Raw genomic sequence first — 18,204 nt, forward strand, 5'->3', positions numbered from 1 at the left:
ATCTAACCAGGATTTCTTATATCTAACCAGGATTTCTTATATCTAACCAGGGTTTCTTATATTTAACCAGGATTTCTTATATTTAACCAGGATTTCTTATATTTTATCAGGAAGGATTTGTTCTATTTAACCAGGAAGTTTCAACTTCTCCACCTTCCTTTTGCCACCACATCCCACAAACCCCTGAGCCTGGCTCAGCCTCCTCCAGCCTGTGAGGGTGGGCACGGCTGCCCCATCCCTGGGAATGTCCAAGCCTCCATCAGAATCCTTAAAAGCAGGCAAGGATGTGGAAAGGCCACAATTCCCGTGGAATTTTACACCCCGACCTGTGGAACTAAGAGAGCAATGGTGGAACTTGTCCCACCCACATGGGAGCAAAGAGCTGCTGCAGGGAAATGATGTAACACCCAGTTTCTATTTCAACCTGCCCTGTCATCACTCTCGGATCAAAAACAAGAGCCAAATTATACAATTGCACTTCCTCGTGTCGAGCAAGCTGGAAAGTACAGAAAAAAGCAGTAAAGGTGACTGAGACAATATAAAAAACCCCTCATGAAACCACAAAGACAAAGCACACCAGCTCTTGACACTGTTCTTCCAATGCAGCCCTCAAGGACTACACGAGGCAGGAGATGAAAGAACGGGTTTAAAAAAAGCAGAATTATTATTTAGAAACACCTGCTGCTACTGCTTTATAGAGAATTTGTCAGCAGGTAGGAAAAATGAACAGTTCCCAAACTCTGGCACAGGTTATGCCATCCCTGGAAGTGTTCAAGGCCAGGCTGGAGTAACCTGGGCTAGTGGAAGGTGTCCCTACCCATGGCAGGGTTTTGTGGATGATCTTTAAGGTCCCTCCCAATGCAAACCATTCTGGGATTCCATAAAATTAAGATCACAGAAGTTTGCCAATAGTTTGCTGGGGTTTCTTTTTTGTTTGTTTGGGGCTTTTTTTGTCTTTTTTTGTTTTAAATTTTGTAATGACATAATTATCCCCTACAACATCATTCAGGATGGTGAAGGAGTTTTTTAGCTCCAAAGCTGACTGTATGTTTGGCACGGAGCTCCACGAATTACTCAGCTCCACAAAGTCCTTTTCACACCCCAAGGCAGATTTTTCTTTAAGAGATTTCAACTTTGAAAAACGAGCATTCAGATTTTGAAAACTTATCAGAGAAATGACATAAAATACTTCATTAAAACATTTTTACACTGTGTCAAAGACCTTGGCAGAGTCCTGAGCTCCTGACTCGTGTCCACCCACCTGCCATGAGCTGTCCCTCCTGTCACCTACAAAAGGGCACAGTTTGAAACCTCAGTTTTGGTTCTTTGTTTTTTTTCTCTCTTTACATAATCTCAGAACTATTTCAAGTGTCCAGGACACCTGGTTTGTTTGTTGTTGGGTTTTTTTTCCCCCACATCAATGTTTCCTCATTCTGAGCTGCTTTAGAAAGTCATTTCTTAACGTGGTTCGTGAGAGGAACTCACAGTGGTGTAACTGGAAAAATTAAGATAGAACTGGTAAAACAGTAATTACCAATAGGATAATTGTAATTATAGGTAAAATAGGATAGAAACAATTCTCAGTTCTGTTAAAAATGCTGGAAGTATTTTGTGTTTTTTTCCCAGGCATCCCTGTTTGATTTGGGATGGCTTTTGTGCTTACAAACACGGTAGAGCAAATCACTCTTTCTTTTCTGCACGAAAAATAAAGCAGCATATCCTAAACTGCTGAAAATCAGCAGGAGCTGTGTGTCACCAGGAATCCTGCCAGTGAAAATGGCCATTTGTGCCCGTTACAGAAAATGAAATGAGGCCATGACATGAGTCTGTGATTTATTTGTCCCAGGAGCAGCATTCCAGAGCCGGATCCAAGGAACAAACCTGGCAGCAGCTTCCTCTTGGGAGCAACCCAAGGTGTCCTCAGCCCAACAACACTTCTGCAAATACCTCGTGCCACCCTAAACCAACACTGTCACTGCAAAACATCCCCAGCCTCCTTTCTTCTAATGCTTGAACAAACTTTTATTGGATTTTAGTGCTTATAAGCCACATTTGTCCAGCCAAGGGATGTCAAACACTACCTGTCTGTGTTAATCCAGCTGGCACAGGATGCTGGAACCAACCTCTGACCTTCCAAAAGCAACAAAAACCTTCGAGACAAATCACTCAAACTGCCACCTCTGACCAAGTGCCACCAAGTGCCAGAGGGCAGGGGTCAGATGGGATATTTTCACATCAATATATTGATATTTTCCCCCCCAGAGGATGCAAAGGGAGGCCGATAATGCAGTGATTTGTTGTAATTTCAAATGCAAACAACAGACTTTTCAGCTGCCAGCTCTGATTGCACCACTTGGAAGGAGTTTCTAAAGGGCAAATTATTAAAGATGGAAAATGTCAATGTGCGAAATGCAACTCCACAAAGTGGGAGTGAGCTGATTTTACCATTTCTCTGTGATCCTCTTCATTCTGAGAGACAGGAATAATGTGCATTTAAACAATTCTGGGATGAGATTTACAAAAAACCCACACAGTGAGCAATCAGATTTGAACTTTCTAAGTGTGCCATTTCCTATGACTTCAAGTGGCTGCTCTTGGCTTGACTTGGCCAAACGCCACAGGAATGTTCACCTGCTCTTCCCTAAAATCAAGTGGGAAACCAGGATATTTAATAATTTTAGTTCATTAATCCCACCCTAAAGTGTTCTGAGGAGACACAAACATAGGATTAGGGGATAAAATAATCCCCAGCCCAAGAGGAAAACACAGGTCTTACTTTACCAAATTCCTTTATCCAAGTGAGTTTTATCCACGTGAGGGTTTGTTTTTTTTTAATTCCTTTATCCAAGTGAGTTTTTCAGAAAACAAATGGATTAAAAAATCAAGTTGACAGCTTTGTTTTGGGGGCTTAAGTGGTACCAATACTGGACATTATTTCAGTCTCTATCTTCCTTCTCCTTGGAAAAATCAACGTGGCTGCTGCAAACCGAGCCGAGATTTTGTCCTTTGCTTCCCAGATTTTCCCATTCCCAGCTCCCATCCCTGAATTCCTTTCCTTACCTTCATAATGTTCACTAAATCTGTTTGATAGTAACGATCTTGGTGTGCATTGGCAGCTGCTAAAGTGAGGAGATAATCGTTCCTGGCATGGATGGCCTTGGAATTACACTCGGATCGACGGGCTTTTAACTGCACCAGGAAAGGGAAACGAGAAGACAGGTAGAGGTGAGAAGTTAAATGACAAAACATGCCAATATAAATTAATTAACTGCATATAGTTGTATTAATGTAATAAAAAACTTGAGGGGATTAACAGCTGCACAGTTTTCTTTACACCATTTATATCATATCACAATATATATTATATGTATAATATAGATATATAAAGGGATTAACAGCTGCACAGTTTCCTTTATACCATTTATATCATATCACATTATATATTATATGTATAATATAGATATATAAAGGGATTAACAGCTGCACAGTTTTCATTTATATCACATCACGTTATTATATGTATAATATAGATATACAAAGGGATTTCTGATGTATTTTTCCCTCATGCAACTGCAAGTATGGTCCTCAAAGAACAGTTTTAACTCTAATAAGAAAAAAAATTTAATTGCAAATCCAATCATATTTTTGTGCTCTGCCCAAAATGTGCTCTTAGCTCATCTCTTATTCCACCAATTTCCCTTCCAAAATACCCATAATTCAAGATAATTTGGCGCATTTGCCTCATAAAATCAGCAGCAAAACACAAGTTTTTCTTCTACTCACCTTCACACTTGCCTTCTGCAAGCTTATTCTTGACTGGAAAAGACTAAGTTTGGACCTGGAAGAGGAATTAAAAGAAGGAATTATTGTCTTGGACCATTTCTCCCAAGCACAGGAAAAACAAGTCGCTGCACTGTGCTCCAAAATTTTAATTGAAATAACTGTTTACACCTGAATTTTTATTTGTGTGGGTCTGAACAAAGCTTAAGGATGAAGGAAAACCTAAGAAAATATGCTGAGCTATTCACTGTACCCTCTGGGATACCTTGCACAGGTTCCCCTGATTTGGGAACCAAATTTCAATTCATCCCAAAAGGGAAATTGGGTGGTGGCTGCAACTGGAGTCGCTGGAGGGGCTGATGGATTTGGAGGCAGTTCTCCAGACATAAAGTGCTTCAATTTGAACTATGAGAGGAATATTAATGCAAAATCAACAGCAATTATATTCCAGGAAGCTGGAAGAGTGTCCAGGTCCAAACATGGATTTTTGAAAACAAAATTGGTCTGATTTTTATATCTGAATCCACGAAGCATAAATTAGAGAAGGGCTTTCTCTGCTGTTTCAAGGAGGGTGGTTTAAAAAGCAAATAAGAAAACAAAATCAAGTAAATAGGTCTGTTAATCCGAATAACACTTCAGAATGAATCCATTCCAAAATTCCCAAGCTTGGTTTTTTTGGTTGGTTGGTTTGTGTTCCTTTACTTTCTTCAAGTATTACAGGAAATTTTACTGAAGTTCTTTTCATCAACCAACCCTCAGAAACAGAGAAAAAAATCTCCAAATTTCATTCCCTGAGAGCAATTCTGAATAACTTCTAAAAACACAAATTTTTTAAAAAATTATAACAAGGGTGAGGCCAAGCTCCAAACTGAAAACATGTGGGAGTTGCTTTCCTGGAAATAAGGAAATCAACCTCTTGAGGATGTCAAGGAACGGAAAAACCTCAAAAATTGAGCTTGAAAATAAAACTAATGTCCCGTTCTCTCCCCTTCCAAATGGGCTGATCCCAGATCTGAGATGTGTGGAGAGAAAATGAAATCCGGAGGATTTTTAAAAAGGCACTGGCGCAGTGTCCTTTAAAAATGTGGAATTAGAAGAGTTAGTTTAACTCTCTTCCTAAAGAAACCAACCCAAAGTTCTAATTTCATATCAGGGTGTGCTTAAATGGCTACAAAAATGTGTGTGTATGTATATATATATATATGCATATATATATATTTCTTATATATATGCTTATATATATACTCTTTTAATATATTTTATATATTCTTTTATATATTTTATATAAATAAAATATTATTATAGATAATATACATATCATATAATATAGTATAAATGTATAATAGGTTATATTTTATATAATCTATTATATATTCTATCATAAATATCAATAATTATACCTAATACAATATTACAATATTACACATAATCTATATTATAATATATATAGTATATTGTAGGACATATAGATGATTATATATAATATTATAATAATACAGAGAAATCTATAAAAGAATATAAAAAAATCTATGAAAGAATATATAAAAATCTATAAAAGAATATATAAAAAAAATCTATGAAAGAATATATAAATCTATAAAGGAATATATATAAAATCTATAAAAGAATATATATAAAATATATAAAAGAATATATATAAAATATATAAAAGAACATATAAATATACAAAAGAATATATATTATATTTTTATATCTCTATAAAATTATTATATGCAAACGATTTATACTGAATATAATAAATGACATATAATTACAGATAAATTCATGAAAAGAAAACAAACCCTATTTTTCCCTGTATTTACTCTGGAAAAAAACCTGGCAGGAAGCTCACTGAAAAGCAAATTTCAAGTGTAAAAACTAATGGAACTGGGCTTTTTAAACCTGCAATTATTTCTACATATGTTATTAGAAAAACATACTTGGCCTCAATATCAGCTTTGTCCCGCACGGCCTGAGCCATCTGTTCAGTCTCAAAATATTTCTTTTTGCCTTTAGCTAAATCTTTCACTGTCTCCTGGAGTTCAGTTTGGATCCTTGTCAGCTGCTCCACGCACTGAAAAAAAGCAGCCAGGAGAGAAATTCCATTTTTTTGCCGTCCAAATAACACCATCGTCCTTATTTTACTACTTTTCAGGATTAAAACCGTTTCCAAGTCAATTATTCCCCTCTTTTCAAGCTGATCAGAACATAAACCCACTTTCTTCCTTTCTTTCAAGTGTTCAAAATCAATGATAACCCACAAATTCAAGCTCTGAAAGCTTTGGATGAGGTAATGACTTGAAATAATTGGGATACAACTGGGAAAAATCCAAAGGCAACCTGCTGGAGGTGATAAAAAAAACCTGATTAATCTTTCCTTCTATAAAATTTAAAACATGAGAGAAAAGTTGCCACATAAAACACAGTGGCAAGGATTATTAATTTTATAGTGTAATTAATTTTAGAGTATTATTACATTATTTTTATATTATTATATATATTATTTGAAGAGCTCTTTTTTTAAAAATAAGGATGTTGAGAGCTTTCCAACAAGTCAGGTTGTCCTCTTAGTGAACATCTCCCCCCAAACAGCTAATCTTCTTCATTACACTAATTATTAATGCACGGCATTGTTAATGCATAAAATTATTAATCCATGTAATTATTAATTCATTAATCCTTTGTGTGCACAACTGAGAAATGAAGGGTAGAAAAATCTGTATCTATTGTTCAGCTGACAGAGACCTAAGAGCCTGTGAGAAGGGGTTTTGGCACATCAGTGGGGATCTGGATCCCTGAAGTCTCCTGGTGGCATCAAAAATTAAAATATCAAATAACCCCAGTTGTTAAAATCGTTTAAGAAGCGTAAAACAATCTTGCTTTTGCATCCCTGGGGAATAAAAAAACTGTCAGGAGACTGGATGTCATTTTAGTGTAACCTCACAAGTGTTTTACTGACTTGGAATATTAATTTGGAAAAGCTTTTGTCTGGATGGAGATCAGGGTAATTATTAATTATTTAACTATTTATCATTAATTGTTATTAATTAATAATTATGAATTAATAATTATTATATATGTAATTAATTATTAACCTATCCATTATTTATCTGTTTGGAAATTCAAAGCAAAGGCTAAATTGTATAAAAAATAAACTGGTTGTGGAGGGAAATTAATGCCACCAAGTGGATAGTTATTCCATGTTGTAGGGAAATTGTGGAATACTTTGAACCAGACAATTGTAATAACTTGTTCTGCTGATTTAAAAGTGCAGGAAAAAGGGAACTTCTATGATTTATATAAATTTTAAGGTCCCACTTTTACTGCTGACTCAGAAACACTGAACTAACAGCACCTGCAGAAGAATAAAATAAGATTATTTACCCAATTAAGACGCTATGAAATTGCTCCAGCATTGTTTGGAAAACTTCACAGGAAAATAAAATTCCACAGGACAAGGAAACAATGTTAATAAAGTTAATAAAGTTAATTTTTCCTCAAAAAAACCCTTCCAGGGATGGGGCAGCCACAGTTCTCCGGGCAACCAGGGCCTCCCCACCCTCAGAAATGGCTTTGAAATGCAACAAGCAATTAAATGAATATTCAGCTTATTTGAACACTGTTTTCTCTGCAGGGATGAACAGTTTAATTGAAGCAGCTTTTGGAATATTTCCTTGGGATCCCCTGACAGGAGGTGGCTGTGCAATCCCCCCACCTTTCAGACTGCTCAAGTCGTTCCTTCAGGTGTGAGAGACAACTTTACTTAAAATCAGAATTTATCCTGGCAAAACCCACTTGGAATTGCCACTGCAAACCCAATTTAATATAAGTTCCACAGCACAAGGGGAGATTTGCAGAGATATATTTGACCAACTGTCTCGCATTTTTAAAACCCTCGTTTCCAAGTAGTTTTAACTTGGGATACTTAAAATTAACTCATTTTGATCCCTCTCCAACAAGCTGAATATTTATTTTTACAAGAGACTGAGAAGCACATACATTATTTTAGTATTTAAAATACTAAAAGATTTCTCATAATCATTTTTCTCAAATAAAAATGACACCATTTCAAGGATTTCTTGAGCACAAATACCTTTTTCAGCTGCTGTTCCTTGAAGCACCGGACGCTCCTGGCTGGCTCTGAAATTAGGTTTTTATAGTTCTCACAGATATTGAGCCGGGACTGGGCCACCTGCATGGTGCCTTCCAAAAGGGATTTCCACACGGAATACATGCTCCTGGAATAATGGAACACAGACAGGTCGTGGGAAGGAAGAAAGGGAGCTCAGGGAGGAAAATATGGATTCATGGGATCTCCCGAGCTGGAAGGACCCACAAGGGTCACCAAGTCTTGGGTTGGTTTACACAACAGCAGCATTTTGCTTTAAAAACTAGAAAATATAAGCACAATTCTTTATGCTGCTCTAGCAAATATCCTCACTTTTCACAAGAAATTTAACTGACGTTGCCCCAAAAATAAAACGTTTCCCTCCTGTTCTGCTTTCATGATTTCACTTCTTGCCAAACATTTCTGGTTGAACCTGTTGCTTCCATGGGACAGACTCTCCAGAACCCAGATGTTGGTGATGTTGGTAAAATCATGGAATTCGTGATTTTTGACACCTGACCATCAGGGCCCCAATAATCCACCTCAAAAGCTCAGGAGGAGGAGGTGGAAGAAGGTGATGGGATCTCCTCTGGAGTTGGCAGAAGGAAGGATTCCTGGAGTCTCCAGAGCTCCCAGATAGGGAGGGAGGGGTTTGGAGAAGATCTCTGGGCGCTGTGGGTGGACCTGGAAAGGTGGGTGGGTGTTATGGGAGTGTTTCATGTACTCTTTAAACTCATAATTCAGTTTATTTCTTCTCAGATGCACAAGTGGCGTGAGGCTGCTGAAAGGCCCAAACACAAATCTCTCAACGATTTCTCCCTGGTTGAACTTAAAACTTGTCAGAATACAAAGAAGACATTAAAATAAAGCATCTGCAAAGCTCTCCCACATCTTTAGGAGGTGCCACTCCAAGGCTTTCAGCACCTGAGTCACGGCGGGTTTCCACCGAGAGGAAGTTTTGTAAACAACCATCTCTTGCTTTGCCTCCTCCCTCCTGTTAAATGTGATTTTCACAACCAGCCTCCTAAATTTAAACCTGTTCCTGCCTTTTCCTCTGAAGAAATCCACATTTATTCCCCTAACCTTAAAGTTATTTGCTAAAATCTATATTCAGGCACAAGCACTGACACCCGAACAGATGCACAATTACAACTTTGTTGTCCTTTCATGCTGTTTTGTTTCTCCCATCTTCCTAAACATTCAAGTCATATAAACATTTATTTCAGTCTGATCTCAGGATTTCAATGGAAAACAAAGCAATGCTCTGCTACAAAGGGGAAAAAAAAAATCACTTTAACTCCAGAGAAGTGGTGGTTCATTGTTAAGTAAAATAATGCCACAAATTGGGACATCCAACTGGTAAATTACCTATAATCACTTCGTTCATCAGCTTTTAACCCAAGCCAGTCCTTCTTTAAGTACTGACTGGCCAGCTTCTGGATGCTCTGTTAAAAGAAAAAAAAAAAAGTAAAAATCAGAAATAATTAAAATACCATTTTCGCTCTCGTGTCAGACAAATGAAAATGTGACATCTGAGGAAGCCATCAATCCACAGCTCCAGTAAAAACAAGGGCAGGATCAGAGGCAGGAATATTGCAAGGCAAAGGGCTCGATTTGTCCCAGCTAAAAGAATCCCAATTTTTATTTTATGAGGGGTTCTCAGAAGAGATGAAATCTCCTTATCTTTGATGAGCCCCACCTCAAATTCCCAGCTTGGATCATCCCAGGCTGTTGCTCACGGGATCAGTCCATTCCTCAGAGAATTCCAGTAGACAAGAGGCTGACAAATGCACTTCATCTTTAATTATTAATGTTAATTGTGCCCTTCAGTCTCTGCCTTTCACTCCGTGGGGCCTCAGAAAACCAATAACAACCTTTTTGTGTTCAATGTCAGAAAGCAGCGAAATTTAACCTGTAAGCACACAGGGAGGGGGAACTGCTGGCACAGGCTCCTAATCCCATTTACTCCTTGGAATTGGGTGCCTTCAGTGGGAAAATATGATGCACATTGTGGAACTCCTGGAATTCAGCAGTGGGTTTACGGACACTGAGCAGGATTCCCGACTGTTGGGTCACCACAACTCCATGGAATGCTCCAGGTTTGGGGTAGAGTGGCTGGAAAACTGGGAAAGGACAGCCTCAAGTTATGCCAGGGGAGGTTTAGGTTTGGATATTTGGGAAAAGTCTTTCCCCAAAGAGTCCAGCTCCAGCTGCTCTGAACCGCTCTGGGGACCCAACTTTGGTATTAAAGATGGGTTTTACCCCAACAGGACCAATTGCTGGGAGCTCTTACTTCCCATTCCAAGTTTCCACGTCTTCCCAAGTTACCTTCCCCGATTTCCACTGCTCTTTCTCCCTCAGTTAAGGGTCATTTTCAAGTTCCATCTCCTCATGGAACATGAAATATCTGAACATATTGGTCACACAGTCAGCAATTTTTTTTTCACGGTTAAATCTACGCCTGTCACTACAATTTCTTGCGTTTCCTTTTCTTTTGGTCATTTTTTCAAAAAGATGCACAAATTGCATTAGGCAGCTGTTAAAAAAAAAACCTGATAAAAGGAAAAATAACATTTCCTTTAACTCTGGCAGAGCAATTTGTGTTGAGACTCAGAGCTTTATTAGATACCTCCACCTGCTGCTATTTTCATGTTTCCATCCCTTCTGCATTTGACTCCACTGTTTCAAGATGCTGAACAAACATCCACAAACACCAAAAAAAGCTCACTGGCAGCTGAGGACAAGCTGTGCCAAAATTAAAGATGCAAAAAAAAAAAAAAAGGTAGAAGAGGGATAAATAAAGCTATTTTTGCTCCTTCCTTCCATGAAGGTGCACAATGATCACATTTAACAGGCTTGAGATAAGGGGATTTAAACACAAAATTGAATTTGTGGAGAGGAAGGAACATCAGTCCACACAGAATGTTCCCCCGGAGTCTCCACAGAGACATTTGAGGAGCTGAAGGGGCTCCCAAAGAGCTGGAGAGGGACTTGGGACAAGGGATGGAGGGACAGGACACAGGGAATGGCTTCCCACTGCCAGAGGGCAGGGAGAGATGGGATATTGGGAAGGAATTCTTCCCTGGGAGGGTGGGGAGGCCCTGGATTGGATTTCCCAGAGAAGCTGTGGCTGCCCCATCCCTGGAAGTGTCCAAGGCCAGGCTGGAGCAAGCTGGGCTAGTGGAAGGTTTCCCTGCCCATGGCAGGGGCTGGCACTGGATGAGTTTTAAGGTCCCTCTCCACCCATGGTATCACTGTGCTGAAAAGCCATTAATATGCCCACATTTCTGGACATTCCAACTGTTTGCATACCTGCTCAGCAAATGGAGGTATGGGACATGGAATCGTGTCCATCAATCACCCAAGGAATCCACACTTCCAATGAAATTCTGCTAAACTCAGACCATGGAAAACCAGCCCAGTTTCACTCCAATTCCAGTTTCCCAGAGCTGCAGCTCTCACTTGCTGTTCCCTATTGCCAGACCTTCCCTCCAGTCTATGGCTTGGGGTTTTCTAATAAAGTCAGCTGGACAGATATTGGGGCAGGCAAAAAAAATATATATTTGCTGTAATCCTAACAAAACCAATTCCTGATAGAAAAGAAAGATGTCCCAAATGAAAAGATCAGTCAGAGAAAATAGACAGCTTTTCAAAAGACATATTAATGCCTTTCAAAGCAGCCCTAAGGTTTTTATCTGTAATAATTCCGAGGTGCTGATGACAACCAGGTCCCCCCAAACCTATTACTGATTGAAGAAATCCTGACAGGGACTGGCTGATGCAACCCTGAGTTTTGGGATTATCACCCAGACAAATTCAGCGCTCCTTTTCATTTTGGTGTTTCCAATCTCTTGCATCACTTTGATCCCTTCCCTTTCTCCCAGCAGCTTTCTGCCATGATTTTGTTTTCTAAAGGGGATTACTTTGTTTTCCAAGTCCTATTCTGGCAGGCAAACACCCCACAAGGGTTTAATATCTCTCTCTTGACTTGATTTCTCTGGGAGGAATGAGGTTGTTCCTGCTTACACTGATGCCATGGAAGTGCAGACACCAGTTGTACTATTCAACACTTGCAAATTAAGGCTCTCCATGAGCAGCAAGGAAAAGTAATAGTTTCATTATATATCAATTCTTATTTATATTATATATATATATAAAATTTACATTGCTTATGTAAAACAGAGTTTTGCTTTGGTTTACTTTCACTTTTTTTGGTTTTTACTTCCCTGATGGTCTCAGCTGCTTCTCTTAAATCAGTCAGATCTGACCTGACTTCAGCAAGCTCAGGGAGCCTGACTCACTCAAACACAGACCCAAAATTCAGCAGACAACTTTATGGATCCCATGGATGTTTTTCCCTCACAAGAAGAGTAACTTGGAACATACTTTATGCTTTTTTGCCAATCTCTTCTCAGCATTTTGACAGGGAGAAGGGAGCAGAAAACCCGAGTGGTGAGAGGACTCCAGCTCCTGAATACAATTGAGTCTCAGGATTAAATTCTGAGATAGTTATGATCATTTTAAGTGATCTTTTATTCACTAGAGCTGGATTGACTAAAATGCCATGATTTAATGGGAATGAGCCCTGCTCAGCACGGGCTCCAGGCAGGGATCCCACAGGATGTGACGTGGTCCCATTTCCACGACAAGCTGTGGACAAAACACAATTATTTTGCTCAGAGGGCTTCAGGCAACAACACTGGGACTAAAGAGCTGCTGCAGCACAAATGGAAAGGCAAACAACCCACACAACAGCAGCACAGGGACTTCTCCAGCGGGTCCTGGTGCTTTCCAAAAGGATCAAAACGATTCCAGGACTGTTTGTCTGCACTGCCTTTACCAGGGTTCAATGAGAGCTGAAAAGGTTTCCCTGGTCCTGCAGCATCAATTGGAAAAGTCCCTAGAAACATGTGGAAATCCCCTGTAAAGCTGCATTGCTAATCATGCTGCTTCTCCTTCCTGGATATGGGATCTTCCGTCCTACCATGAGATGATTCCACTTCCAGAAAATCTGGAATTTCATTCTTTCATTCACTACTTCTTTTCAAGCTGTGTCATCCCCCTTTTTTCCCCCTGATATTTAAAGCATGACAAGAAAACAAAGTGGAAAGCTGAAAAAAATCATTTACAGCAGTTAAATATCACCTTAATTGTCCAAATTCATTAAATGTCAAAGCTCTTCTCATTAATTTAAGTTAGAACTGTTCCTTCACTGGCAGCATCTTAATTCTCTCCAGAACGACTTGCTCCTCGAGTTTGGTATTTCTTTCTATATTTAGTCCCTAAAGGGGATTTAAAAAATAAAATAAATCCCCAAGATTTGCTTGTTCCACTGGTGGAAATATCTGAAATACCCTACAGAAAGGAAAGGCCAAAGGAACGACAGTCCAGGAACGATCCTACCCCAGTGAAACCATTTGGGAAAGCTCCTGGAGTGTTATCTCAATGTCCAACTCTTTTTAATGTCCATAATACCACTTATTACTATATAAATATTTTTAGCAGGATGTTAGACAGCAGAGAAACATAATTTACAAGTGTTTTTAGTGTTTAACGCAAACATTTGCCTCAGCATCCGAACCGAAATGTCTCAGTTTTAATTTTAACCTGAAAAAGCAAAAAGAGAAGCTAAAAAATTACACTAAACTTGGTGTTAAGTGGTTTGTCTTAGCACTTTTTTATTTATTGTTGCTTTTCTAGGAATTTAAAGTAACCTGAAGGAGACAGAACTTAACTCTTCCTCCCTCAGCCCTTCTTTCAAAATTACAGATTTTAAATTGCTACACTAAAGACTTGCTGCCTCTTGGACACATTCCAGGTTATTTTTCAGGCCTTTTGCTGAATTACTTGTTCAAAAATGTCTGTGTTGATGTTCTTACTGAACTGCCCAGGGATTATTTCAATGTGTGTTTTAGGCAGCTTGAAGTTTTAGGGTCTCTCTTCTTGTGGGCACAGCGATTTTTAGCTCCACAACCTCTGAATATGTCAAGAAAAAATACACTTCCCAGCTTTCCAAGGCACCAAGGGAAGAAGTCTGAGCAAAATCACCCTGTCTTTGAGTGGGAAATGTGGAAAACTGCTGAAGATTGGTTTTAGTCTTCAATATACAAGTAGCTCCATCTTTAAACCACAACTCATGAGGTTCGACTAAATTAAAAGAGGGTCAATTTAGATTAAATAAGTTTTTTAGGATGCAGGTGGTAAAACACTGGCACAAGTTGCCCAGAGAAGCTGTGGCTGCCCCATCCCTAGAAGTGTCCAAGGCCAGGCTGGAGCAAGCTGGGCTAGTGGAAGGTGTTCCTGCCCATGGCAGGGGTGGGACTGGATGGGTTTTAAGGCCCCTTCCAACCTAAACCATTCCATGACATTCTCTGATAATTGGGAAGCCAGAAGGTACAAAACACCATTTGGAAAAATCCCTTTCCTCTAAGCTTTGAAGCATAGACTATCTAAAACTGGCATTAAAAGACTGAGGAGAATGAAGTCATGACTAAATCTCTGTTTTTCTCAATTCCCAGGTCTGATTTTGAGCCCTGATTTAAAGTCAAGCTTTTCAGCACCTTTCCCAGTGCCAAACACCACCCAAATCCCACACTGGGGAGGTGGTGGCAAACAAGAAGCTCTGCCATTCACACTCCAAAGAGGAACTACCAGACCCTCCAGTCAGACCTGCTGGGAAACAAAGGCCACAAAGGGAACAAAATCCTTCCTCTGTCTCAAAGGAACTGTCTGCACAAACCTTCTCTGAGCAAACACTGCCAGGGAAGGAGGAGGTGGCAGACACCCACCACCTCCTCACCAGCATCTTCTCACCCATTAGGACCAGAAAAGAAGAAGTGTAGCTTCTCAAACTCTCATTTTGTCCATAACTGTCCCAATGAGTTAAGTTTTGCTGAGTGAACCCAGCACATCCCACTTTTGTGTAGCATTAAATCCCACCTTTCCTGGAATTCACACCTTGGGGGGCTGAGGAAACCAGGGCAGAAATCTCACCTTCCACAGTATGTGTTGGTTGGAGAACTGTCCAACCACTGCTGCACAGAACAGGAGGATCAGAACAGGACCTCACAGGCAAAGTGTGAACCACAGATTAAAAATCCATGTGAACTAATCCACTGGCCTTGGGGAAGAATTTGCAAGAGAAAAACCTTTCTGTGGAAGAATCTGGAAGAGAAAACCCTTGATATGGAAAAATTTGGAAGAGAAAAACCTTTCTGTAAAAGAATTTGGAAGAGAAAAAACTTTTTATGGAAGGATTAAAAATCCATGTGAACTAAGCCACTGGCCTTGGGGAAGAATTTGGAAGAGCAAAACCTTTCTGTGGAACAATTTGGAAGAGAAAAACCTTTATAAACCTTTCAGTGCACCAGGCAAAGACCTTCACATGAAGCACTTTCTACCCCACCACAGGAACCACTTTCTGAGTCAAGACACTTGTTAAATGAAGTCACAAAAAGGTTCAAGTAGCTTTGTACCCTCCCAAATTTGATGATTCATTTGATAACCCATCAACACAGCTCTCCTGCTCTCCACGGCTTCAACTTGCTATTCTTTTCCTTCTAAAAAGGGAAATGTTTTCTTTACTCACAAAAAAAAAAAAAAAAAGAAAAAAAAAAGATGTATTTATAATCTAACCAAAGCATTTTTGGAGGAGACTCGTTAAGCCACATCACTGGCTTATCCTGACTCTTAAGCCTGATTTGGAAAGGAACCTGAAATTCAAAACTTCTGCTTTCAAACTAGTGTAAAATAGAAGTTCAAAAGGGCTTTTGAAGTGATTTAATGGTTGAGTCAATCCTGAAGTGATTTTGTGGGAAGTGAAAAGATGCTCAGTTCATGCAGATGTCTAGAAAAATTAAGAAATAGAACTGGACAAAAATGAAAACACTGGGATGCTAAAAATGCAGCAAATAGGCCAGACTGGGCCAGATTAAAATATGACATTACAAAATGTATGTATTTTCATACAGAATTACATGAAAGTGTAGAGATACAAAAACAATGTAAATTTAAAAGACAGGCTGGAAATTATCTGAGAATACGATGTTAAAATGATGTACTGGATCAGTCATCCACAAAGCCAGACTAAACCATAATAAAAACAAGCTCTTCAAAATTACAGGTCCACAGAGCCTGCAGGAAAAGGGATTTTAAGAAAACTTGAAAAACACATCTAATATCAAAATTAGGGTGTTAACTGAGGAAGTTCAGTGAAGGAAAATTCCACAGGCCAATTTTACTGCCACTTGAGTACAAGGTTCTAAAACAAAAACTCTGGTGAATTATGGTGAAACACAGAATAAAAGGGAGGTTTGGATTGCATATTAGGGACAATTTCTTCATAGAAAGGGTTGTTAAACACTGGAATGGGCTGCTCAGGGAGGTGGGGGAGTCCCCATCCCTGGAGGTGTCCAAGGAAGGACTGGAGGTGGCACTCAGTGCTCTGGGCTGGGGGACAAGGTGGGGATGGGGCACAGGGTGGACTCGATGATCCCTGAAGTCTTTTCCAACCTGAAAGACCCTGCGATTTCATGACTTATTTCTCTAAATTCAGAAGCAAATCAAAACCAAGAGGCTTCACCACCAATAGCAGCAACAGCACCTCAGCCACCAAAGTGCCTCACGAAGCTGCCCAGCTCCTCCTGGATTGGGAAGGTTGGGGTAGTTTCTACAAAACCGCAGACAAATAATCCCAGCCCAGCCCAAGAGATGAAATTTCCACCCTAAAGCTCCTGTTTGCCACCCTAAAGCTCCTGTTTTCCCTCGTGAAAGCCCCTCCCACCACAGGTGAACCATCCCTCGAGAACTCGCGGCACAGTGAATTCCACAGGCTTTGGCAAAAGGATTTCCGAGCAATCAGGAATAGTGAGGAATACAAAATTTGGGAGTTATGGATGAGCTGGGATGCAGAAATACAGACCTGGCATCTCTTTAACTCAGGTTAGTTGAGTTTAAGGTAACAAATTAAGACTCTGTGTACACTCCTTAACAGCTCTGCTTTAAATCACCCTGAGCTGGTTCAAAGAGCACTGAAGTGTTAAAAGAGCTCAAAGGGGAGCAGAGAGGAAAGTCTGACTAAAACCAGGCCTGAGAAGTGACCCACCTGTCTCGTTTCAGATACTAAAACTGTATTTAAGCCCAGTAATTCAGGCCCAGAGCCTGGGACTGCTCATCCTCTCTGGGGGGACTCTGCACTGACTTACGCTAATAAACCATAACATGTGTAGGGGTTTTTTTTTTAAAATAATGCCATTCAGGAGGGTTAATTTTTTAAATATTCAGCATTTGGAAAAACACCCTTCTGAACTTGTTTTCCCGAACCACTGAAGCTGCTCCGTGTTATTCCTGGAAGCATCCTCCAGGTCAGCATTTCCTATTCTGTGGGAACTTCTTAATTAAAGGTTCACATGATTCCAAAGCCCTGGTGCTTTATGGAGCACAAAGCTGGGTGGTTTTCCACCCTATAACAGCTGGCAGATCACTAAGAAATTGGTTGTGCTTCACTTCCTATTCATTGATCAGTTTGTAACAATGGGACTGTTCCTGCTCTGAAGTTTATCACAGTTCTAAAATTAATTCTGCATCTGGTAATTAGTTTCAGAGCTCGTGATATCTTCAGAATATGGAACTGGCAATTAAGGCAGCTTTTGGCATTAGTTGAATTGTGTGGAAAACATGAAAATCTGCCTGAAAACACGATGCCATCTTTTGAATGAATTGGGTATGTTTTGGTATTTGGGCTGTCTGGTAAAGTTTACACGACCAAATCATTATCACTATTCAGAAATGTCTACTTATTAATTAAATAATTTTAAACATTAATATTTCTTGTCAATTCTGCTCAACACTAACCCCTAAAATCTACTTTTAGCCCAGCTGAAATCTTAACCCCTCTAACAGAACGTGGTGATAATAAAGCTTGTGCACAGAGAACCTGTTTCTACAGTTTTATATTTATAACTTACGTAGGAGCACCTTGTCCTCTAATATCTCAGAAAACAGATATTTGCATGGAAAAGAGAATCCCAAATGCTGCAGTCACACAGTGCAAATACCACTGGTCCCCCCACCCCACGAGGAGGGATTTAACCTATTAAACGCCATTTTCCACAAGAAACTTTCTTGATGCCAGAGCCCTTTTAGGTTTGGGGAGTATTTCCCGGGTTCTCACCGGAAGACAAAGAGCCCTAAGATCTGCAATTTTCTAAAAACCAAATGAAGCTGATTCACCTTGGCTGGACAACTCTGTCAGCTGAACAAACAACCCAAGCCTCCCTGGAAATCAGAAAGAAAAAGCAACACCTGCCAAGGAGTTT

The 18,204-nt window shown here is 39.7% G+C and overlaps 1 protein-coding gene across 2 annotated transcripts in view; it reads right to left on the minus strand.

The window, feature by feature from the left end:
• FCHSD2 (FCH and double SH3 domains 2) overlaps positions 1 to 18,204 on the minus strand; it is a 112,024-nt gene that overhangs the window by 44,326 nt on the left and 49,494 nt on the right. For both annotated transcript variants that reach the window (XM_027660012.1, XM_027660013.1), the window contains exons 4-8: positions 9,257 to 9,333; positions 7,874 to 8,018; positions 5,721 to 5,854; positions 3,784 to 3,838; positions 3,061 to 3,189 (exon numbers count right to left, since the gene is read on the minus strand). In XM_027660012.1, the coding sequence (XP_027515813.1) occupies positions 3,061 to 3,189; positions 3,784 to 3,838; positions 5,721 to 5,854; positions 7,874 to 8,018; positions 9,257 to 9,333 (540 nt within the window). The remainder of the gene's footprint in view (positions 1 to 3,060; positions 3,190 to 3,783; positions 3,839 to 5,720; positions 5,855 to 7,873; positions 8,019 to 9,256; positions 9,334 to 18,204) is intronic.

Source organism: Corapipo altera, unplaced genomic scaffold, assembly GCF_003945725.1.
Source record: "Corapipo altera isolate COAL_440 unplaced genomic scaffold, ASM394572v1 74, whole genome shotgun sequence".
Classification (NCBI taxonomy): Eukaryota; Metazoa; Chordata; class Aves; order Passeriformes; family Pipridae; genus Corapipo; species Corapipo altera.